Consider the following 24,628-nt stretch of genomic DNA (forward strand, 5'->3'; position numbering starts at 1 on the left):
CACCCTGAGATGGGGCTTGGTGGGGTCATGCAACACCGAATACAAGGATGCTGTGGTGTGCTCAGGTCAAAGTCACTGTCACAGCTGAGACTACTAATCGTGTAACTCGGGAGGTTGGCAAAGCTTTTCTCTAAGGGGCCAGACAGTAAATGTTTTTGGCTTTATGGGCCATATGCTCTCTGATGCCAATTCTTAGCTCTGTTGTTGCAACATGAAAGCAAACATAGATGAAAATAAATGAGCACAGCTGTGTTCCAATAAGACTTTATTTATGGACACTAAAGTTTTAATTTCATATAATTTTTACATGTCACAAAATAGTCTTCTTCTTTTGATTCACCCCTCCCCCCAACTATTTAAAAGGTAAAAGCCATTCTGAGTGCAGGAGGCGCATAACACCAGAGGCAGGCTGGATTTGGCCCACAGGTCACAGCTTGCTGACCCCCGGTTTTACTGAACCCTCCCTCCTTTTGGGGTCTGCATCCAGCGGGGCCTGCAGTCAGGCTGAACAGCCTCTGGGCCAGGCTTTGATCCCTCTTTCCTCTCACCTATAAAACGACACAGACAGCTTCTGAGTCTCAGTTGTGTTCACTGCTCTCTCAGTAGGAGCTTTCCTCCATTCCTACAGATCTTCCTGCTGAACCAGAGGTAAAGCAGTTGTCTGCTGTCCCTGAAAAAGGCAACTTGGAAAAGACAAAACTGCCATCATTTAGATGACCTGGTGAAGCTAAGCCCCAGGGACGGTTAAAGGAGCTTTACCCTAAGGCTGTGACAAGGCTTGCGAATGAGATGCTTCAAATACATAGACTGGAAGGACAGCTCTAGGAAGGGAGAAGAACACATTGCTAAGAATCTGAGTCCAAGGAAAGTACCCTGGAGCCCCAAATGTAAATACTTTTCTCATCCAGGAGAACAAGGCCAGAGGACAAGAGATAGTAGGACAGGTTAAAGACAGGAATGCAACTCAGCCCAGGGCCAGGGGACAGTGTAGGCCCAGACTCGGAGAGAGAACTAAAATGCACTGAGCAAGGAACAACTGAGAATAATAATAACTGCTAACATATTAACCATCTGCTATATGACAGGTTCTTTATATGTTATCTTATTTAACGCTTTCAACAGGCATTTAAAGCAGGTATTTAAAAAAGCTCTGTGCATTTATCAAAAAATAAAAACAAATATTCATTGTGTATCTTCTGTGTATCAGACACTATGCTAGATGCTAAAGATAGGTGAGTAAGCAAAAACACACCTTGTACCTGATTTCATGGAGATTATAGTCTAGTACAGGAATCAGTAAATTTTTTCTGTAAGAGATAGGTTGTCAATATTATAGGTTTTGTGGGCCATAAAGCCTCTGCTACAGCTACTCAACTCTGACACTGTAATACAAAAGTGGCCACAGATAATATGTAAATAACTGAGTTGGCTGTGCTCCAATAAAAGTTTATTTACAAAATAGTCTGCAGGCCAAAGCTGGCTACAGTTTGCTGATTCCTGGTCTAGTAGAAGAGACAAACATTAAGCAAGTAATTATACAAATAACCATAAAGAATTATCAAATAAAGTTCCTGATACTACAAAAGCCAATTTAATAGGAGGGAGTTTACCTATACAGGGAGATCAGATGTTTCTTAAAGGGAGTAGTCATAGATCTAAATGCAGCAATTACAGAAGAGGGAGGCAAGACTATTTAATACATAGGAATCAGTATGTACAAAGGCCCTGGGGTAGAAGGGAGCATGACATACACAGTATTAAAAGGTTTATAAAGCTGAAGCAGAAAGAGTGAGAACCAAAGGATATAAGATGAGGCTGGAAAAGGGAGGTAGGGGCTACTCTGCCCAGGAGACTGAGTCTGGGGGGAGAAAGTCTCATGACCCTGAAAACTGATGAAACTTAACTTCGTGTCTCTGGCTTCATGGAACCATCAGCGGTTCCTACCTGTACTTTTATCAGCAAGCTAATGAGGATCTATACACTCCTTAGGGATCCAGTCCCAGTAATACATGGGTACAAGCTACTCTATGTGAGCAGGCAGCCGTGGGATCTGTGCCCAACAAGACAGAGTGGTGGGGACTTCTGCTAGGAATCAGGTTGGTATCATGTTGGCAAAACACAAGAATAACCCCACCTAGCTAGAAAACTAGCTACCAGACATCCCAGCTATGAGCAAGCCAGCCAGGGTTCAACTCAGTCCATCTCTTTTTTATAATCAAAAGAGGAAGCTAGCAGTAAAACATATTATGTCCACAGAGGGCTGATAGGGAAACACTAATCAAGATGAGCATAGGAGGCCTCACCATACATTTGAGGGGGGAAAAAAACCTATGAAGTGCTAGAGATAATAGAGAAAACTAAATGAAACTTTAAAAGATGTTTAAATAGAGACAGCTTCTCCACAGAGAGTTTCAGGAAGATTTTGTATCCATCAAAAACTCAAACAGAGAGCTACAAAATTGAAAACTTGATAATTAATTTAAAATTATTCTAGTACTTGCATAAACAGTAAAATGAACAAAGCTAAGAGACAAGTTAGTGAGATGAAAGACCAAGCTAAGAAATTCTTCCTGAATGAATTCCAAATAAACCAAGTGACAAAAAACAGGAAAATATAAGGGACACAGCCTGAAGATCCAGAGGTTCCAGAGGCGGTTCCAGAAGAAGACAGCACAGAGAACGGGTGAGGATGGCAAATATCATAGATAAAAGATCCTGGGTCCTGGCCGGTTGGCTCAGCGGTAGAGCGTCGGCCTGGCGTACGGGGGACCCGGGTTCCATTCCCGGCCAGGGCACATAGGAGAAGCGCCCATTTGCTTCTCCACCCCCCCCCTTCCTTCCTCTCTGTCTCTCTCTTCCCCTCCCACAGCCAAGGCTCCATTGGAGCAAAGATGGCCGGGGCGCTGGGGATGGCTCCTTGGCCTCTGCCCCAGGCGCTAGAGTGGCTCTGGTCGCGGCAGAGCGACGCCCTGGAGGGGCAGAGCATCACCCCCTGGTGGGCAGAGCATCGTCCCTGGTGGGCGTGCCGGGTGGATCCCGGTCGGGCGCATGCGGGAGTCTGTCTGACTGTCACTCCCCGTTTCCAGCTTCAGAAGAAGAAAAAAAAAAAAGATCCTGGCTGGCCTGACCAGGTGGTGGCGCAGTGGATAGAGCCTTGAACTGGGATGCAGAAGACCCAGGTTTGAAACCTTGAGGTCGCCAGCTTGAACGCAGGCTCACCAGCTTGAGGATGTGATCATAAATATGACTCCATGGTCGCTGGCTTGAAGCTCAAGGTTGCTGGCTTGAGCAAGGGGTCACTGGCTTGGTTGGAGCCCCCAGTCAAGGCACATATGAGAAAGCAATCAATAAACAACTAAGGAGACTAAGGAGCTGCAATGAAGAATTGATGCTTCTTATCTCTCTCCCTTCCTGTCTGTCTGTCCCTCTCTGTCTCTGTCACAAAAAAAAAAAAAAAGAACCCTGGCTGGCTTGCTCATAGCTCAGTTGGTTAGAGCATCATCCCTAAATGACAAGGTTGTGGGGTTTGATCCCCAGTTAGAGAAGCAACTAATGAATGCACAACTAAGTGGAGAAACAATTGAATGCTTTCTCTCTCTCCCTTCCTCTCTCAATATCTCTCAAATCAATTGCTCAATCAATAAAAACTTAAAAAAGAAAACAAGAAAGCACCCTAGAACTGAAAGACTCCTGGTGTAAGATGAAAGAGCCGGCTTAGTGCTAAGCGTTGCAGATGGAGGCGCACACAAAGCTCCAACTTCAGTGCACATAGAAGTAAAATATCAAAGCATCAGGAAAAAAATCTAAATAAAAGCAAATATAAAATATTACTTTATAAAACAACCAGTATTAATTTTTTAGATGTGGTAAGAGGATTATGGCTAATAGAAGATTGTCCTTATTCTTTAAAGAAATATGATGAAATATGAGGGGTAAAGAAAAAAAAAAAAACTGGTCGGGGCCAGACCATGTAAGATCATGTGAATCTCGTTAGGGAATTGAGTCTCTATTGACAGATAGAAACCTTAGTACAAATAACTCGGTAACATGCTCCAGGCTGTACAGTGAGGAAAAGAGGGAGCTAGAAACCAAGCCCCTTTCCTTCCAGACCCAACTTCTGTGTTCTTTGTTCACTCTGGTCTTGTGTTTGCCTGGTGTCTTTACAAATTCCTCTTTACAGAATTCCAAAACCTCTCAAGTAAATTAAAAGGTAATGTTGTTTACACCTAGGATCCACAGCTAACAAAGTCCTGACAGCCGCTGAAAACCAAAGTGAACCCATTAGGGGAGCCATGGTTAGAGAGAAGAAAGTACAAGCAGTGGGGTGAACTGTACCCAATTCTCTTCCCATCTCTGATGCCACATTTTATGGAACCTTATTCAGTTGTTCTTTATATAATAGAAAAGCAAAAAATAAATATCCCTCTCTTTCAGACACAAAATATAATAATGTTAATTGTTCTTTATACTCTATGTCAATTAATAGTCTTCAGATGATTGCCAAACCCCTATACCTGCTCTGACGGTCCCCTGCCTACCCCTCCAGCTCTATTATCACCCCTTCATTTGCCACCCTCCCCTTCCCATGAAAACCACATCTCCTCTTTAAATCCATATAGTCCTTTGGCTGGAAGAGCCCAGGCCTAGCCCTCACCCTTTGTCTGGACACCTTCCCTCTTTAAGAATCAACTCAGGCATGACCAGGCGGTGGCGCAATGGATAGAGGGTCAGCCTGGGATGCAGAGGACCCAGGGTTGCTAGCTTGAGCGCAGGCTCACTGGCTTGAGCATGGCATCATAGACATGACCCCATGGTCACAGGCATGAGCCCAAAGGTTGCTGGCTTACAGCCCAAGGTCACTGGACTGAGCAAGGGGTCACTGGCTCAGCTGCAGCCTCCCCCCCCCATCAATGCACAACAAATGAACAACATATGAGAAAGGAATCAATGAACAACTAAGGTGCTGCAACAGAGAACTGATGCATCTTATCTCTCTCCCTTCCTGTCTGTCTGTCCCTATCTGTCCCTCTCTCTGTTTCTCTTGCTAAAAAAAGATTAAAAAGAAAATCATCTCGGGAATTGCTTCTCAGGCTCCCAGTTCTACAGGAAGCTTCCCAGGCCTCTTCCCCACCTACCGGAACACTGCCTTCCTCATCTGTATCACACAGTTCCCTGAGCTAACAGGCTGATTTCCTAAACCACTGTTTGAGGCCAGACTCTCCCCACTGCACTTGGAGCTTGTGAGCTCAGTGACAGCAACGAACTTTATGTGATAGGCAATTAGTGTTTTCTTTCTTTTTTAAAAATTATTTTTATTTATTTATTCATTTTAGAGAAGAGAGACAGAGAGAGAGAGAGAGATAGAAAGAGAAGGAGGGAGGAGCAGGAAGCATCAACTCCCATATGTGCCTTGACCCGGCAAGCCCAGGGTTTTGAACCGGCAACCTCAGCATTCCAGGTCGATGCTTGATCCACTGCGCCACCACAGGTCAGGCAGCAATTAGCGTTTTCTATGTAGAGGTGCATGTTCTTAACTCCGTGTTCCATATGGAGGTTAACTTGTTGGACTTCTTGTTAATCCTCTTGTTTTTGCATCTTAATTGTCCCCATATTTCTTCTTCAGAGTTCCTAGAATCAGCAGTTCTCAAAGTGGGGTTCCTGGTCCAACAGCATCAACATCACCTGGAATTTACAAGAAATGCAAATTCTCCAACTTTCCTCCACCTCTGCAATCAGAAACCCTGGGACTGGGGTTCAGCAATGTGTTTCTATTTTCTTTCTTTCTTTTTATTTTTTGTAAGAGAGAGGGGGGGGGGGGACAAAGGGACAGATAGGGACAGACAGACAGGAAGAGAGTGAGATGAGAAGCATCAATTCTCATCATCTGTTGCAGCACCTTAGTTGTTCATTGATTGCTTTCTCATACGTGCCTTGACCGGGAGGCCACAGCAGAGTGAGTGAGTGACCCCTTGCTCAAGCCAGCAACCTTTGGGTTCAAGCCAGCGACCATGGGGTCATGTCTTTGATCTCACACTCAAGCCAGCAACCCCTTGCTCAAGCTGGTGAGCTCTTGCTCAAGCCAAATGAGACTATGCTCAAGCCAGCTACCTCAGGGTTTCAAACCTGGGTCCTCTGCATCCCAGTCTGACACTCTATCCACTGTGCCATCATCTGGTCAGGCCAGCAATGTGTTTTTAATAAGCCACCAGGCAATTCTGATGTGCACTCAAGTTTGAGAACTACTGCCTTATAGGATTTTTTTTTTTTTTCATTTTTCTGAAGTTGGAAACAGGGAGAGACAGTCAGACAGACTCCCGCATGCGCCCGACCGGGATCCACCCCGCACGCCCACCAGGGGCGATGCTCTGCCCACCAGGGGGCGATGCTCTGCCCATCCTGGGTGTCGCCCTGTTGCGACCAGAGCCACTCTAGCGCCTGAGGCAGAGGCCACAGAGCCATCCCCAGCGCCCGGGCCATCTTTGCTCCAATGGAGCCTTGGCTGCGGGAGGGGAAGGGAGAGACAGAGAGGAAAGCGCAGCGGAGGGGTGGAGAAGCAAATGAGCGCTTCTCCTATGTGCCCTGGCCGGGATTTGAACCCGGGTCCTCCGCACGCCAGGCCGACGCTCTACCGCTGAGCCAACCGGCCAGGGCTGCCTTATAGGATTTTATTCGTTGTTAAAGTGTTCATTCCCTGAGGATGGTACTCGGTTGTTTTCCATCTGGAGAAGAAAAAGAGCAATTGAGGAAATAACAAAGCTTTCATTAGGCTGAATCTTTAGAAGATGAATCTTCTGACATGACATTGCAAATATATGACTGGTTCAGAGAACTTGGAAAACAAGACTGATTTTCCTCTGTCTGGTTTAGGTGTGGTCTTGCCGAACGGCAGGGATTTGGACAAAATAACCACACTAGGTGCCTTCCAGTGCTCAAATTACCTGCTTCTGGGATGGTCTACACATTATGAAAGAAATACAAGTTAGGGAGTGGGGCATTTTTGCTAGGTGACTTTGGGCTTTTAATATACAAGGAAGTATATATATATGCTCCTCCCTACCACGGTGAGTCTTTGCCAGACTATACTCATTAAAGAGATGACCAGGACCTTTTGAGAAAGGTAATTGTTTGTTTTTAGGTCATAAAAGGAATCCTTGCTTTGTTTTCAAAGGAACATGTTCTTCATGCAATCTATACAAACTGAATGACAAGTAGGTGAGGTCCACGACTGAAAAGATAAAAACTTCATTTGTTGATTCTTGGCCTGGAGATGAAACAATGGGACAAAGGAGTGGCTTGTTGGTATAAGCTCTATAAAATACAATAATATTAGTCATGTAAACAGAGGAAAATAGGAGAGGCTTAATGAGATGAATTACACCAAGTCACCACATCAGGGATTAAAATGCTCTGATAAAGCAAACACTTAAAAGGTCCAAAAGAAAGGATGAAGGAAAGAGTGATAACTTTAGATTTAGAAAACAATGGGTCCTTCTATCAAGGGTGTAGTCTGACAAGAGCTTTCAGAGGCTGCCTAAACCGACAGTGAGCGCCCATTAAAATCCCACTTGTAATCCAAAAAAAGATTTAAAAAAAATCACCCTATACTCACATCACTGGCAGACAAAGCCAACACATTCTTTTCTTCCCTATTCTTTTTTTCCCTTTTACATTTGCAAAGCAATTCACTTTGCAATATAAGTCTGTGAAGGGAATAAAAGCTTTCAAAGGTTTCTAACTCTGTTTGCATTCTCTAGATTTGTTGGCCTGACTTCCAAAGTGAGAATACTCTGCTGTTCTCAAGCTCAGGGGGAAAAAGCCACTTATCTATGTTTAAGATGGCCCATGTACCTGTGTGAACAGCAACTTCTTCACAACTCTACTTTGTTTTTGTTTGTTTGTTTGTTTTTTCTTTTCTTTCTTTCTTTCTTTTCTTTTTTCTTTTTCTTTTTTTCTTTTTTTTTTTTTTTTTGAGATAGAGAGAGGAAGGGAGAGATAGAGACAGGAACATGGAGCTGCTCCTGTATGTGCCTTGATGGGGGAATCAAACCAGCAACCTTTGCACTCCAGAACAATGCTCCAACCAACCGAGCTATCTGGCCAGGGCTTCCCAGCTGTTCTTATAAGATGAATAACTGAAGTATTGATACATAGTGCATAGATTCATGCTATTTAAGCTAATAAAGCTGCCAGGTCATGAGCCAATATTCTGTATTAATATCATTCTCTTTATTAAAGTGTATATCTATAACTATGAAGAAACAAAACTTTTCAAAGCTTAGACTATATACTCTGACTGGCTCACATATCCATAAACTGCTTGACAATGATGATGAGCACAAGGTTGCCAAAAGCCAGGAAGTATTATTTTTTATTTTTTATTTTTTTTACAGAGACAGAGAGAGAGTCAGAGAGAGGGATAGACAGGGACAGACAGACAGGAACGGAGAGAGATGAGAAGCATCAAATCATCAGTTTTTTATTGAGACACCTTAGTTGTTCATCGATTGCTTTCTCATATGTGCCTTGACCGCAGGCCTTCAGCAGACCGAGTGACCCCTTGCTCGAGCCAGCGACCTTGGGTTCAAGCTGGTGAGCTTTGCTCAAACCAGATGAGCCCGCGCTCAAGCTGGCGACCTCAGGGTCTCGAACCTGGGTCTTCTGCATCCCAGTTCAACGCTCTATCCACTGAGCCACTGCCTGGTTAGGCCAGGAAACATTTGAAAAGCAACAGAATAATAATAATAAAAATAATAAAAAATAACCAGCTACTAGACCCTGCCTCAGGCCAAGAACTGACAGTATGACTGCTAGGGAGGCTGCCACCTGTTTTTCAGGAACATCCCAGGTGTCAAAACTGAGCCTAGGTATTTTCAAAGTATGAATGCCAAGATTCACGGAAGGAACATTTTAGGCTCTTTTTGCACTGGAAATAAAAATTCCCAACATTAACATCTTCCACACACAACCAACAACGCCCCACCCCTCGGCCCCCAAACACACACAACCACCTCTCTCCCAAACCATTCTGGCATCTGCACTCAACCCAAAAGGATGACAAAAATGAGAACACTCATCCCTGGGAAAGAATTTCCTAAGTTGAGCTCAGTGCCATTGTCGGCTCCCCAGTCCATGCTGGTTCTAACATCTGCTAGTGTATTATTATGTGAACACACTTATTGAAAAGGTGAGGTGTGTTTCTGAGGATCTGTTTGAAGACATCGCAGAACAGCTGAAAGACTGCAAATTCTAGAGATGCTTTCCCATTTGACATCGAAGGGATTCTTATTGAGAGTGAAATTTAAGAATAAGAAGTACCACCTTCCCCTCCCTGTTCATTATTCCTTCTTCTCTCCTCCTTCAACCCTGGGAGCTCACTGCACTATTCACAGCACAAAATAGGCTTTGTTCCATCCTCTCCAATAGAACTTTCCCTTACGGCTGCAGTGGGGGAGGGAAGCAATCATGATGTAAAAGCTGGTAGAACTGGTCAGTGTATACTGCAGCTAAGCATACTATACTTTACAATCAGGAGTTTTTGTTTTAAGCCTGATCTGAGTAGCCAAGTTTGTTTACCTGATAGTCTCATTTCTCCTTACTGGAAAAAGCCAAATCTAGGGAGGAAAAACAATCTCTTTTTTTTCTCACTCTCTCATAAATGAAAATTTTGTATTTTTATTTATTTTTGTTTTTCTTTTCTTTTCTTTTTTTTTTTTTTCATTTTTCCGAAGCTGGAAACAGGGAGAGACAGTCAGACAGACTCCCGCATGCTCCCGACCGGGATCCACCCGGCACGCCCACCAGGGGCGACGCTCTGCCCACCAGGGGGTGATACTCACGGCGGAGGGGTGGAGAAGCAAACGGGCGCTTCTCCTGTGTGCCCTGGCCGGGAATCGAACCTGGGTCCTCCGCACGCTAGGCCGACGCTCTACCGCTGAGCCAACCGGCCAGGGCCCTATTTTCGTTTTTCTAAAGTAGACCTGAGCCTGACCAGGCGGTGGCGCAGTGGATAGAGCATCGGACTAGGATGAGGAAGACCCAGGTTCGAGACCCCGAGGTCGCCAGCTTGAGCGCGGGCTCATCTGGTTTGAGCAAAAGCTCACCAGCTTGGACCCAAGGTCGCTGGCTCGAGCAAGGGGTTACTTGGTCTGCTGAAGGCCCGCGATCAAGGCACATATGAGAAAGCAATCAATGAACAACTAAGATGTTGCAAGGAAAAACTAATGATTGATGCTTCTCATCTCTCCGTTCCTGTCTGTCTGTCCCTGTCTATCCCTCTCTCTGGCTCTCTCTCTGTCTCTGTAAAAAAAAGAAAGAAAGAAAGAAAGAAAAGAAAAAAGTAGACCTGATTTCAAATGAAGGAAGACACATGGAAGAGGTCCTAAACAGTCTCTTAGCAGGCCTGACCTGTGGTGGTGCAGTGGAAAAAGCATTCACCTAGAATGCTGACGTCGCTGGTTTAAAACCCTGGGCTTTTCTGGTCAAGGCACATATGGGAGTTGATGCCTCCTGATCCTCCCCCCTCTCTAAAATAAATAAATCTTTTTTTAAAAAAAAAAGTCTCTCAGCAGACAGAGAATTGTTGGATTTAAAGCTAATTGACTTTGACTTCTACCACATAACAGCAACCCATGGCCGTTAGGATTCTTATTTAGCCAGGCCTCATCAATTCTCACTAAACCTTACTCACATATTTGAGACCTTGGCCATTGCTAATAAAATAGATGATGTGAAAAAAACTTCTCTGGGAGGAAAGTGGAAGTTCCAGTTCAAAAATGATTCTAGACCAGATCGCAATCCTAAAAAGAGTTCAGTTCATATCTAATTGACTTCCTAATGTCTGTATGTGTTTCTCAAGGTCTTTCCAATGTATTTTATATTCCATGGGTGAGATGGCATGACATTCAAGAGGAGCATATTTGAGACCTAATTCCATTAACCTCTTGCTGGTTAGTCACATTTTATTATTATTATTATTATATTATCTAAATGGGCAACTCAGGGCAGTTAGCCACCAAAAATAACTGATGTATGTTATTCATTATTTGTTTCATAGCCTTTCCTCCTCAAATTTCATTCTTACTTCCCAAAACATATGTGTACTAGTCTTTTTTTTCTTGGGTATCAAACAGCCTGTGAATGGGCATGGGGGGGTAGGGCATTTAAGGTCAGTAGATTGGCCTTTCCCTGATCCATTTATCCTGCCATGGAGAAACACCATCATGCCGTACAGTAGTTCTTAGGCCTGAGTATTGGGCCATAACAGGACACACTTGGAATCCTGCTGCAGTATGATTTTTCAAGATGCTCAGTAGCAGGGGTGGTACTTTTCCTGCTCCTGGTGACCTAAGGCGAGGGCCTTCATCAAGCTCCAGGCAAAGAAAGGTAAAGAGAACAAGGCTGTCAGGTCCAATCATTGTGATAAGTACTATACTATGTAATCTCAACTAATGTCTTTCAGTTCAGGCAAACACCTTGAGAGACCTGTGCTCTTATCCTGATTTTATAGGTGAGGAATCTGAGCCCAGAGAGAAGTGGTTTGCTCAAGGTCATAAAGTAAGAGGCAGACAGGAATTCTATCCAGGACCCTTTGTTTCTGAGACTGGTGCTCTTTTTGTTTTATCACTCTAGGCATGAGGTGGGCCCTGGAGATGGATGAGGGATGACATGGGATGGGGGGAGGTGGGATGGGGATGCTGAGAAGGGAGGGGGAAAGACAGGAAAGGGGCATCAGAGGAAGGAGTGACAAAATAATCATTCATAATATTCTCTGATGAGCTCTGAATCCTACTGATTTGGAATTTAGAAGGTAACTTCATTTAAGGCAAAGATTATGATTTATCATTGCAAAAAATATATAAAGGAAAGAACAATCTATCCAAACATTATTGAGTAGACTGATGTAAAGCCAGTAGCCACGGCCACCATCACAGCTGTCTGAACTATGCAGGTTCGCATTTGATTTGGACAGACGGTAATGAAACAATGGAGCCAAGAACTGGTGGGCCATCATCTTTATCCTATCTTGCACCCAGTGGGCAAATAAAAACACACACTGGGCTCCAAAACCCACTCATTCAGTGCTCACAAAGCTACTGACTTATCTGAGTTTCCTAGAATCAAAGGTTCCTACCTCACCAGCCTTATTCACCTCTGTTCCCCATCTTCTTCTCTCTGCACAAACTGGCTTCTCCTTCAGCACTCCACCATCTTGGCTGCTTCTCCTCTCCTCCACGTGGCCTTTCTCTGCTCTCCTCCAGCATGGGCTCCTCTGCTCCACTTTATAGTGTACAAATCAAAACCTTCACTCCAATATACAAACAAGGAAGTCTCTGATACAAAGTCACTTATCTGAGGCATAAATGGGATTCCTCATAAGAGTGCACCATGCCCTATCATGCAACAGTCAAGGGTGTAGGGAAAAGCTTAGGCTTAAAACTAAGCCTTAAGCTATAAGGACCCTGCCTGCTTACAGCCTGTCCCCCATACCCAATGCAAACTATAAGCGAGCAAACATATATCATCTTTACAAACTTATTTGACCAACAACTGATGTTGCCATTTTTCATGAATACGGTTTTGGGGTTAATGACTTTCCATTACCTGGAGGTGTTAATATTTAAATTGAAAAATTCTATGGCAGTAAAGGTTCATTTTATATGTCAACCAGACTGGACTCAGGGATGCCCAGAGAACTGGTAAACCACTTCTGGGTGCATCTGTGAGGGTGTTTCCAGAGATTAGCATTTGATTCAGTAGATTGAGTAAAGATCGCCCTCATCAACGTGGGTGGGAGTCATCCAATCCATTGGGGGCCCTGCTAATAGAACAAAAAGGAAGAGAAAGGACAAATTCTCTTCTTTTCTTGATTTAGGGGGGGAGTGAAACTCTTGGTTCTCCTGACTTCACACGACTCTGGCACTTAGACAGTGGCCCCTTGGACTTGGACTGAATTATTCCATTTGCTTTGCTGGTTTTCCAGCTTGCAGATGGCAGATGGTGGGACTTCATGGCCTCCAGAGCCATGTGAGCCAATTTCTGTAATAAATCTTTCTCTCTCTCTCTCTCTCTCTCTCTCTCTCTCTCTCTCTCTCCATATATCTCCTATTGGTCCTGTTTCTCTGGAGAATCCTAACTAATACAACATAATTTAAAGCAGTGTTTTTAAATTATGTGTTGTGCCTGACCTGTGGTGGCACAGTGGGTAAACATCAACTTAAAATGCTGAGGTTGCCGGTTCAAAACCCAGGGCTTGCTTGGCCAAGGCACATACAAGAAGCAACTGCTTTTTGCTCCTCTCACCCCCCTTCTCTCTCTCTCTCTCTTCTCTCTAAAATCAATAAACAGAATTTTAAAAAAATTATGTGTTGCAACCTGTGGATGTGACCTGTGTGTGTATGTAAAAGAAAGAGAATTGGACTAGGACTGTGTGTGTGTGATTTTGAAAGTTTAGAGTAGAAGAAAACTTATTGAAGGGAAATGACCGAACACTGGGAAGTCGGGGTAAGGGGGTCTCAGAGACAGGTCCAGGGGGTTAGCCTGGAATGAGGTGCCACTGCCCACTGCTCCCCTGTTTGCAATTCTCGTGAGGATCCTTTAAGTTTAGGAGATACATGCCTGTGGCATGGTGGGAGAGGGAATGGGGAATTAGGGAAGGGGGAAGAGAGGGAGAAAAGGCTCAGGTGTGCTTCCTGGAGGGAGAGAGCTGAACTAGGATTTTAAAACTGTGTTTCTTAGTATGGTTTGTAGTCAAAGATATTTGAAAGCCATTGATTTTAAGAGGGCTTTGGAGGATAGAAACAAATCCAATTACATTCAACAAGTCAAAAAATGCTTCCAAACATGTTATCAGGACTCAAGAGTACATGCCCACTATTACCAAGACATCCTGAACCATTCTTAACCATGGGACTAAATATGTCCCCCATCCCCGTTTTTAAATTTTTATATTTTTTAATAATATCATTGGTGAAGGTAGCAATGAGGACAGTGGCTTTGCTGTCCTAGATGAAATTAAAACTTACACTCTCCCTCACTCCTCTGCTTTAGTGGGCTCCTGAGCCCACCTTTTTTTTTTTTTTTTTTTTTTTTGCTAAACTGCAATTTGGGTACGGGCTGGGTGCTGCCAGGAAGCACAGAACTGAAGGAGGCTGCAGTTCTCTGCTAGCAGACTTGATTCTGGAGTCCCGAGGCAGCTGTTAGCTCGTGCACAGGAATATAAATTCTTAAAGTATCAACCTTACCTCAGAAGTACCAAGAGAAATCCATCCTACCCAAGCTTGTGGGCAAAACACATCTAAATGTTTTCCTATCAGTAGATCAATGAGGGATGTGATCTAGTGAGAGGAGAGTGAGAAACGCCACTCTGAAGGGTAACTAAGTACTCAGCTCTGGATAGTGGCTGCCAGTGAGCTCTCTTAAGTGCCAGGGTTCAAGACCCAGCTGGCACATGTTACTCTGGGAAGGTATGAGGCTTCAAGTTTCTTGTCAGTAAAACAAGGATGATGACAGTACTTGCCTAATAGGAATGATATGAGGGTCAAATGAGGTAATACAAACAAGTAAAACACTTAGAACAGTCTCTGACACAGTAGGTGCTCAATAAACAAACACAAGTATACACAAATTCAGGAAATAAAGAGGTGGAGAATTCACAGTATACCTGGTGCAAGACAAAAAAAAAAAAAAAAGAGAGAGAGAGAGAATCCTATTGACTTAAAAACTTGGTAACATACACATAATATAAAACTGATCATCTTAACTATTTTTAACCGCACAGTTCAGTGGCATTAAGTACAATCTCACTGTTGTGGTACCACCACCACCACCCACCCACAGAACTCTTTCCATCTTGCATGACTGAAACTGCGCACTTGTTGAGCAGTAATCACCATTCCTCTTTCTCCACACCCCCTGGCAACCTCTATTCTTTCTACCTTCTATCTTTCCGCATCCCAGTCCGACGCTCTATCCACTGCACCACCGCCACCACTTGGTCAGGCTCTACCTTCTATCTTTGAACTTGACTACTCTAGCTATCTCATTTAAGTGGAATTCCACTCTATTTGCCTTATTGTTTAGGGCATCTTTCACTTAGTATAATATCCTCCAGGTTTATCTATATTGTAGCATGGGCAAGGATTTTCTTTCTTTTTAAGGCCCATTGACTTTTTAACCTATCAACTTTTTTTCAGAAATCAAACACGTAGATCTGGTCACACTCACTCTGTCCAGCAAAGGCAAATTAACTTCTTGAACCACTCACTCTCTGGAGTTACCTGAAGAAAGATACCAGTCTCCATAGAAATGCTAATTGAAAACCAGTGTTCTTAAGGAAGGTACTTTTCCTTGAGACAGGCTGTTTACATTAATCAACATTTACAATCTAATACTTGTCAGTGTTTTGTAACAGTTTTTCAAGTGTCAATTGTATTTTGCCTGTTCTTTCCAAGTATGGAGGCTGTGGGGATGAGGGGTTGTGGGGGGGGGAGGGCAGAATGATGACTGTCCCTACGGGGCTTTCTCTGCCACGGTGAAGCAGTTATTTAAAAAATTTTTTGAAAAATTTAATTCATTGGCAGGGGTGGGGGGCGCAGACAGGAACATCAATCCGTTGCTGCACGTGCCCTGACTGGGGCTTGAACCATCGATCTCTGCAGTCCAGGAACAATGCTCTAACCAACCAAGCTATTCGGCCAGGGTGAAGAGTTAATGTTTTCATTTTACATAATCTTTGCTTACATGGATGGTGGCTAGAAATATCAGACAGACTGATTAGTCACTGTGTTCGAAAAGTCTTGGTTTCCCTGTAGTTTCATATTTGTCTCTCTTTAAGGCAAGTTTTGCATCAGAAGTTGTGGATTTAATCTGTTTGCATGCAAACTAGAATCTGTTTACCATTCTCACAGAAATTTTTCCTTTCAATGAACATAATGGTAATAGGGGGAAAAAGCATGCTAAATAGTTACTATTAAAAGAAAAAATAATGAATGCTGCTCTCCAACTGTCACCTCTCAGATTATGCCTTGTCACTTTTCAGGACTTTTCTAGAAAACTATTTATTAGCTTATAATAAACATGTGTCTGTGTGATTCTAGATGAGTATAATGTCATCATCCAAGATTTAGTGCTATTTTCATTTCTTTGCAAGATTAATACTTAAAGTTTAGTACACAGCAATAATCTGTTTCAGCATTATATTTCAAAATATTAAGAAAACTTCCAAATCAAATTTATAAATTTCACTGCTAGGCTCAAGTGATGAAAAGGCCAGCAAAACAACTATTTATAATGAGAATTAGGAAACTAAAATAAAATTTATTTACTACTACCTTATTTTTAACATGTAAACAGTTTGTTTTATGTAGAATTTCTGGTGATTCTGAGCTTGATGACCCACAAAACAATGCATTAAAGGATTGTTAATGTAGTTTCCTTATTTAAAGATTTCCATTTTATATTACTTGATAAGTAATGGATATTTGAGATTGCAGGAAACAAGCAAAAATAAAATAGCATAAATAATGAAATAAAATAACGCAAAGCTCCAACGCAAAAATCACTGGGTAATATTTTGGTTATTATATGACAGCTTTTCCATGATCAGAATTAAAAAAATATAGATCACAACTTTTTTTGTACGTTTTAAAACAAAATTAAGCCAATCTTTTAACTTCAAAAGGAATTTCCATTTAACATATGAAGAAAAAGATGTACACAATAAATCTAAAATTACTTCCCAAAACTTTTTGTCATGAAAAAATTCAAATTCAAGAATACAGAAATGTTGAAGGAATAGTAAAATAACTAACTGCAGACTTTATCCCTAAATTCTATAACTGCAGAGTTTTTGCTAAATTTGCTATTTGCTCCACACTTTATTTGTAGTTGCCAGCATCATTTGAAGTTGTTTCACCATGCATCTTCTCAAAATAACATCTTCCTACACATCCACAATATTTTCATATATTAAAAAAAGAGTCATAATTTCCTATTACCTGAGATCCAGTCTACAATGAAATTGTCCAAGAAAGTTTTTCATAATTGTTGTGGGTGTTTTTTGTTTGTTTAAACAAGGAGGCCCTGGCAGATTGGCACAGTGGTAGAGCGTCGGCCTGGCGTGCAGAAGTCCCAGGTTCGATTCCTGGCCAGGGCACATAGGAGAAGCGCCCATCTGCTTCTCCACCCCTCCCGCTCCCCTTCCTCTCTGTCTCTCTCCTCCCCTCCCTCAGCTGAGGCTCCATTGGAGCAAAGATGGCCAGGGCGCTGGGGATGGCTCCTTGGCCTCTGCCCCAGGCGCTAGAGTGGCTCTGGTCGCAATAGAGCTACGCCCCGGAGGGGCAGAGCGTTGCCCCCTGGTGGGTGTGCCGGGTGGATCCCGGTCGGGCGCATGCGGGAGTCTGTCTGTCTCTCCCCGTTTCTAGCTTCAGAAAAAAAAAAAAAAAAAAAAAAAAAAAAAAAAAAAAAAGGAGCCAATAAAGATTTACTTATTACATTATCATCATGTTTTTGTTTTCAGGGAATAGTCCTCTCACTTTCTCCTCCAACCCTTTCCTGACATTAACTTTTTAAAGAGCCCAAGACAGTTATCTTATGGAATGTCCCAACATTCTGTATTTATATCATTTAACTTGTTTGTCTAGGCCTAGACTTGCCACTCTACAATCCGTGAAGGTATCTGGAATATTTACTTGCCTTCTAGCCCAGCATTCTGTTTTTATGTCATTTGACTTGTTTGTCTAGGCCTAGACTTGCCATTCTAGAATCCATGGAGGTACCTGGACTTTTTACTAGAGCTCACCTGCCTTCGACCATGAACACTGATTAGCTGAACTCTCCAACTTGAACCCTTCAAAGAAATTGCTAGCTTCAGGAAGGTAATTTAAATGACACTGCCAAAACAAAACCTTTTAAGATAACAGGAAAGAAGTCTCAGTTTAATGTTGATTCCCTAGCAAGTCCAGGGCCTATAGCAAAGAGCCGTGAGGGGCTGAGGTCTGCTCTTGTTATGCGAACAGGTAGGAAGGAGCATCAAAGGGACTTCCTTTAACTGCTTTTTTCTTTTGTCTACCAAATGCCCTACAGCTTCTTTTGAGCTAAATGCTAAAATAAAAGAATAAAAAGGTATATTATCCTAACTTTTATCAGACATTAGAATGATTTAAAAGGGGTGGGGAGAGGGACAGTGGGTAGCTAACTTCACTTAAACTCATTACAATGGCCTAAGCTCCAGGCAGTATCTGATTTTGCCCCCAAATACTGTCCTTGCTTTTCAGGGACACCTCCCTAAGTGGACTTTGAAAGCTCTGACAGAAAGGCTCTCTAAACTGTTTCAAGAAAAACTAATGAATCTATTCTATTGGTGTGAAAATCCCTAATTAATCAATTTACATTTAACACACAGGAGTGTGCCATACATGTGCACAAGATATAAACAGGCTGAGTAGGGGCATACATCCACGGAAGAACATGCTACGATGGCATCTGTATCCGTACCTCCATGATGGCTTATAAACACAGACTATTTTGGCCCCATAGCTCTCTAGAAATACAGACTTAAATAAACAAAAGTTGACCCCAGCAGAGGTGGTGTTCTTCTGTAGGCCAAGTGTTTTTTGAAAAGGTGACTGGCCAGCCGCGATGTTTATCTGCCTGGTGCCTCAAATTCTCAAACAGTTTACTTGAATGCCGTGTGAATGGGTAATCTCCTACAAGTTTTGGGGTTTAACAAGGTAAACAAATGGGTAGGCTGTGAAAGTAAACACTGCATTTCCTCCCAGGCTTATCCGGGCTCCAAAATTCCACTCCCTCACTCCTTTCACAAGCCCCAGGCTTTCCCTTCCCAAGCTTGGTCTCTTGTACCCTGTTAAAGTACTGAAATTGCAAAGGAGACATTTTTAATTATAAGTACTACAGTAATGAATTCAAGTACACTCGTTTATCATAAAGGGCTTTCCCATCTGTCTCTAAAGTATACTTAAAAAGGCTGTGTATTTGATAACATTAACACCGCGCATCTTCCACATGTTAATGTGAAGCGTTTTAGATATTTGCTCCCCCTATCCCCAAAGACAGCATGGTGACTGTTCCAGAAAGAGCCCATTTATCTCTCTGTTTGGGAGTGCCTGTGTGGTCTCTTCCTAATTTATTTGCACTCCAGGCCTCAGGGAGAGCATCGCAATCCCCGTAGGCAAAGGGAGATCAGGGAACAGGGTTGTCTACTTCTCTCCACCCTGACAGAAAAGGAAAAACAACTTCCCCCAGTCCCACAAGTTCTTCTGGCCACTGTACAAATTGTTCTTGAGCATGGAGGGTTTCCAAAAGCCCTAATTAGCAACTCACAGCAAACATTTCTTTGCATTAGCTAATGATCCGGCTACACTTGTAAGCAAACAGAACCAACATATCTAATCAATGCTGAAAAACCAACCGAATGCCTATTAAACATCTGGATGTAATTTTCTAGTTAGAACAAAATGAAAACATATGCAGGTTCCTTTGATCTGCGTCTTAACAAAAAAATTGTTGATAAAAAAGCATACTGGTCAGTCAATGTGTCATTTTCATAAAGTCTGCTCGTTTCTCTTCAAATGCTCCCAGTTTAATTTAGTTGGTTTCCTGCAATCTCTAATTTTACCAGATTGTGTGAAACCACGAGAGATTCTCTGGATGTGATTTTATTTGAGGTTTTACTGCTGCATGGATTTGCTACTGATTTTTTTCTTTTTCTCTTTCTCCCTTCATCCCCCTTGCCCATCCTGTGCTTTTATTTGGTAAAGGGGTGGGAAGGAAAGGTTATAAAGCAATTCTAGGAACATTTTTCCTGGACCCTATATTCTTAGGTTTGAGACGCTCCCAGTTAAAAAAAAAAAAGTCAAAATAATTCAATTAAAAGGAAGAGAAAAATGACAAAACTGATCTTTCAAAAATTAACATAATTATTCTTTGTTTCAAATGAAAAAGTAAAAAATTTAAAAGAAGATGCATCATTTCTATGACCAGCTGCCATCATTTTCCTATTGCTACTACACATAGCATCTAGCTTTTGTAATTAACTACTAACGCGATTGGTGAGTTGAACATTTGATAATCAGCAACAAGTTAATGTAAATATACCCATATATACATCAGTGATATAATAAACAATCTGACAATCTTTTTGTTTCTTTTTGTTTATTTCTTTGCGGAGAATAAAAAGAAAACTTTTTTCAGAGACATTTTTTCTTACGTACGCAGAATATTTAATATTATTTCATGTAGAAACATCATCCACATATGACTATGTTAAAGGTGAAGAAGATTATGTTTAACAGACTTTAAGCAGAAGATCAAAATTACAGATTTCATGAGTAGGACCATTTTCTTTTAAGCAGGCTGTAGGCAATGTGCACATATATTATTTATTTAAAACATAAGATTAAAGCTACTTGATTGTTTAAACATCATTTGTAATACAGTTGGATGAGTTTTGTAGTATAATTATTACAGCATGACAATCCCAGAGAAAATATGACCTTGAAAAGGGGCCCAGCCTTCTCCTTTTCTCAAGGAGGATGCACTGTCCCAGAAAGAAGCCACGGAAAACTACCATCTCTATACACACAATTAAAGGCCTTCCAATTTTACAATCATTACTCTTTTCTTTTTTCCAGTTACTACATTATAAGAAAATCAGAAGGCCTGGTGTTTCAAATTCTACTGGTTAGAAAGCACTGATTAAAAGAGAATTTCCAAGTTTCACTCATGGCAAACTGGGGAATACAGTGAATAGACATGTTTGCTTTGACTAGCTAGATTAGGGAACATTTTAAACACACTGTGTTAGTAATGATTTTGAAGGGGATAAAAAGGGGTGAGTAGAAACGTAGCAACACTTTTGTTCCTGTCTCAAAATACAGAGTTTTAATTTCTCTGTTTAAACTTAATTACAAGCCTATGCCAGTAAATTAAAGTAAAACTTGGGTAAGCCAGGAGAAGTCTCAGTGGCTCCAGGTGTTCCAGCATACACAGGCATATCTGTGATATTCAGGGAGTTTCCTACAATGTCCTGGAACTGATCATGGGATGCACTGATCACAGACTGGCTTATGTGACCCAATCACTAGGTGAAGATTTCAAGGTACACAGGTTGCCAAAGGACAAACTTAGTTGCCCATGGATCATATGATTTCAAGAAGTCCTATATGTGAAGCATGCCTGTTCTGGTCATCACCAAATTTAACCAAGAAAAGGGGGACAATGTTTCCTTCCTTTCCATTCTCTATTTTAGCAAAATAAATGATATGACCCCTTCCTAATCCTATATAATAAGAACACAGCAAAGCAACAATGCCAAACTTGTTTAAGAATTTTCCATGGTCTGTAAAGACTGGCTAAAATCGCTCCTTTAATTTTTCATTTATAATTGATATTTGGGATTGATGCAACTATAGACAAATCAATGCCATACATATTTAAAAACAACTCCAATAGTGAAATGTATTATCTACAGGTTGCTTTTAATATTTCAAGAAAAAGATTTCTATAAAAGCAAATCTTCAAATAAAATGCATTTCTGTTTAAATAAATGCCTTCCATAAGTCTCTTGAAAATAAAATAATAGGACTGCGCTATTATTAGTACTAAAAGCTTGGTAAGTACATTCCAATGTAAGAAGAATACTTGTCAAAGATGTGTCTTTCTCATGGAAGAATTCACCACCATTTGGCTAAAACAGCATTATTTACTCACTAATCATGTGAAAGAGCTCCACTGAACTGTTCTTTAAACAAAAGTATAAATGCAGCAATATTGAAGGTTTTCTGCTGTGTGATATAGTTAAAAGAAACAGACAAAAAACTGGAAACTCATACAGTATGACCATTTATTGAAAAATCCCCAAATCCCTTTTAAGTTCCACTTCATAATAATTTTAGCCACGTTTTTTACTCAACGCTTCCCAGTGAGCTCCTAACTTGGCTCAGCCCTGGGGTACCATACCACCCAATCTATGGGTAGGGGATGGGCAGGACTGGTTTTTCAGGTCTCAATGGTAGTTTATTCCACTGTTTCCCTTTGTTTCCAGGAATTGGAGACAGACTCGCAGTCGTGTTGCTGAGGCCCCTAAAACTCTCAGCAGTCTCTTATTCCCACTACACAGCGATGTTGGGATTGTTTAAAACACGGACCCTAGATTTCGAGCCTCAGTGAAAAACTTTGCATTTGCGACTGGGACACGCGTGCCTAACCTTAGCAGCACCTTGGATATACTTGCCGCTCAACGAAGGCAGACAGACCTTTTTGCAAAGTGGTTTGAAATCCTCCGATAAAAACCAAATCCTATCACTTTAGGTGCAGAAGGGGCGTGGGCAGTAAAAGTCAAGTCTTAAACGGCTGGGTTACATAGGATGGCCAACGCTTTGCCCATTTATGTATTTTCCATCAAGTGCACAGTCCACTCTTTCTTGTGCTACCGCGAAACGACAGCTCAAGGAAAACCAAACCTCAGAGAAAATTTTAATGTGACCTTACTTTCAGAAGACTAGAATCAAACAAGGGGCCAGCACCCCAAAGGTGCCTTTGGCTCTAACTGCCAAAAAGCCTACGCCACTCCTCCCAAGAAACTACGTGGCTGGTCTCAGAGTCCTTCTCACTGAAACCTCAGACTTTTCATTAAAGGCAAAAGTGATCAAGTGGCAGGATTTTTGCAAACTCGAACCCCCAGCCTCCGTAGCTGCGCGCTTGCCGGTCCCTCCCGCTCGCGCGCACCCGCGCGCTCCCTCACAGGCCCCACGTTACTTTGATTGACAGCTCGGCTCCGCCGCTCTCCTTCCCACCGACCTTCCCATCCAAAGTGCCAATCTCCGCGTCTCGTCGCTTCCCATTGGCTGGCTTCGGCGTCCCGCCGTTCCCCAGGAACAGTTCCTCACCGAGCCCGGGAGGACGCGGCTGGCTGAGGAGGGTTGGGAGGGATGGGAGGGGAGATGGAGGAGACGGCGGAGATGGAAGCGAGTTGGGTAGAATAGGAGGGGGAGTGGAAGGGGGGACGGCCCGTCCAGTGCTGTGCCGCCATAGGCTCCAGGGAGGCCTCGCGTATGCACCCCACGTTGGGCCCGATGCAGGCGATTGGCTGACGCTGGCCTTCTACTCCCCCTCCCAACCTCCCAGGCCCGCGTCGCCTGCCAGCTCGTTGCTGGCGCACCCCTCCTGCACCGGACTGGGCGGGGCCTGCGCGGGGCTGGGCGGGGCCGGCGCTGGTTAGCTCCGGAGTGTGAAACCGCGTGTTAATGTAACCGGCGCGAGAGACGCGGGCGGCGGCGGCAGCGACGGGAGCGGAGGCTGTAGGAAAAGCAGTAGCGTCGGCAGGTTCCCTATGTCCCGCGTTCCCTAGGTAGCCGACTGCACCACCCCCACCTCTTCACGGCCGGGCCAGACCCGTGCCACAGCCCGGACCAACGCCGGCCGGCGGAGACTTAACCTCCACCGGCTGCCGCTGTCGCTACTATTCCGGACTCGTCCGCGGAGTTTGCCGGCCGGGAGGGAGGCCGAGCGGCGGAGCTCACTCCTGTTCTTCTCGCCACCACCTCGTGGATGTCGTACCCCGGGTCGTAAGAGAACTTTACAACGGGCTGGAGCGCTTTTTACGTAGAGGAAGACGAAGGAAAGGAAAGCAAAGATCGAGGAAGAGGCTCGGAGGAAAGGTCCGAAGCGGCTGGGCCGGAGGTGCGGCGCGAGTGCTCACCCGGCGCCGCGCACGGATGCGCCCCAGCCTCGAGGAGCGGCAGACGGCTGCGGGACTGCCCTTCGCGGAGTAGCCCCGTCGGGCCTGGAAGGGTTGTGCGACCGCGGAGAACATCGAGTGCAGGTCACACGGGGCGTGCCGAGCAGCCTGCCGGCGCGCCCTCCGCACTTTCCCCGCCTCGCCGTCAGCCAGCGCGCTTCGGCCGGGGCTGAGGCTGTGGAGCGTCGGGCGCAGAGCCTCCACCGCCGCCCCTACCTCGCTCTCTTTAGTCTGTCGGGGGCCTGCGACTGCCCGACTGAAGGTGCTTCCCGGGCCAGCGGGGGCCGGCCCCGAACCTCGCCAGGTTTGTTTGTGCGGGTTTAGTCGGGGGCGCCGTACCACCTGCACCTCGCCTGCCGCGGGCGCCGCGGGGAAAACCCGGAGTGAAAGCCGACTGGGAGAGAGCAAAGCAAAGCAGCCCGTCTGGATCTGTTTGCCCGGGACGGTTGTCGCGTACGCGGATCGCCTACGGGAGCGGGCCGGAGTCAGCCGCGTCCCCACCTCCCCGCCCCGGGGGCCGAGGCCCGCGGGCTGGAGTACAGCGCGTCGCCGCGGAGATTCTTGGTGCAGCTGGGTCCGCGGTGCCCCGCGATGTGGCCCTGAACGCCGGGAGCCCGCCCGGGCGGGAGCAGGAGCAGCCGGGCGCCGAGTGGCCCGTGCGCCCCTCGAAGCGCGCCTGCGTGCGTAGCCAGCGGGCCTCCAGTGCGTCCTGCTTCTGCCTGGCTTCCCAGCTTAATTTTTCTCGGCGAGATTAAAGTTGGAAATTGAGCGGAGAATTGAGTTGCCCGGGAACAGAGCCGCGGCCGCCGCCAGAGCGATGTTCCCGCAGAGCCGGCACCCGGTGAGGCGCGGCTGGCCAGGGGGGCACGGTTG

The 24,628-nt window shown here is 44.1% G+C and overlaps 1 protein-coding gene across 4 annotated transcripts in view; it reads left to right on the forward strand.

Annotated features, from left to right (window-relative positions):
• Positions 1–24,454: 24,454 nt before the first annotated feature.
• TLE1 (TLE family member 1, transcriptional corepressor) overlaps positions 24,455–24,628 on the forward strand; it is a 90,668-nt gene continuing 90,494 nt past the window's right edge. For all 4 annotated transcript variants that reach the window (XM_066257024.1, XM_066257025.1, XM_066257026.1 and 1 more), the window contains exon 1: positions 24,455–24,596. In XM_066257024.1, coding sequence (XP_066113121.1) covers positions 24,573–24,596 — 24 coding nt within the window. In that variant the 5' untranslated portion in view covers positions 24,455–24,572. The remainder of the gene's footprint in view (positions 24,597–24,628) is intronic.

The sequence above is a fragment of the Saccopteryx bilineata genome, chromosome 2 (genome assembly GCF_036850765.1).
Source record: "Saccopteryx bilineata isolate mSacBil1 chromosome 2, mSacBil1_pri_phased_curated, whole genome shotgun sequence".
Taxonomy (NCBI): domain Eukaryota; kingdom Metazoa; phylum Chordata; class Mammalia; order Chiroptera; family Emballonuridae; genus Saccopteryx; species Saccopteryx bilineata.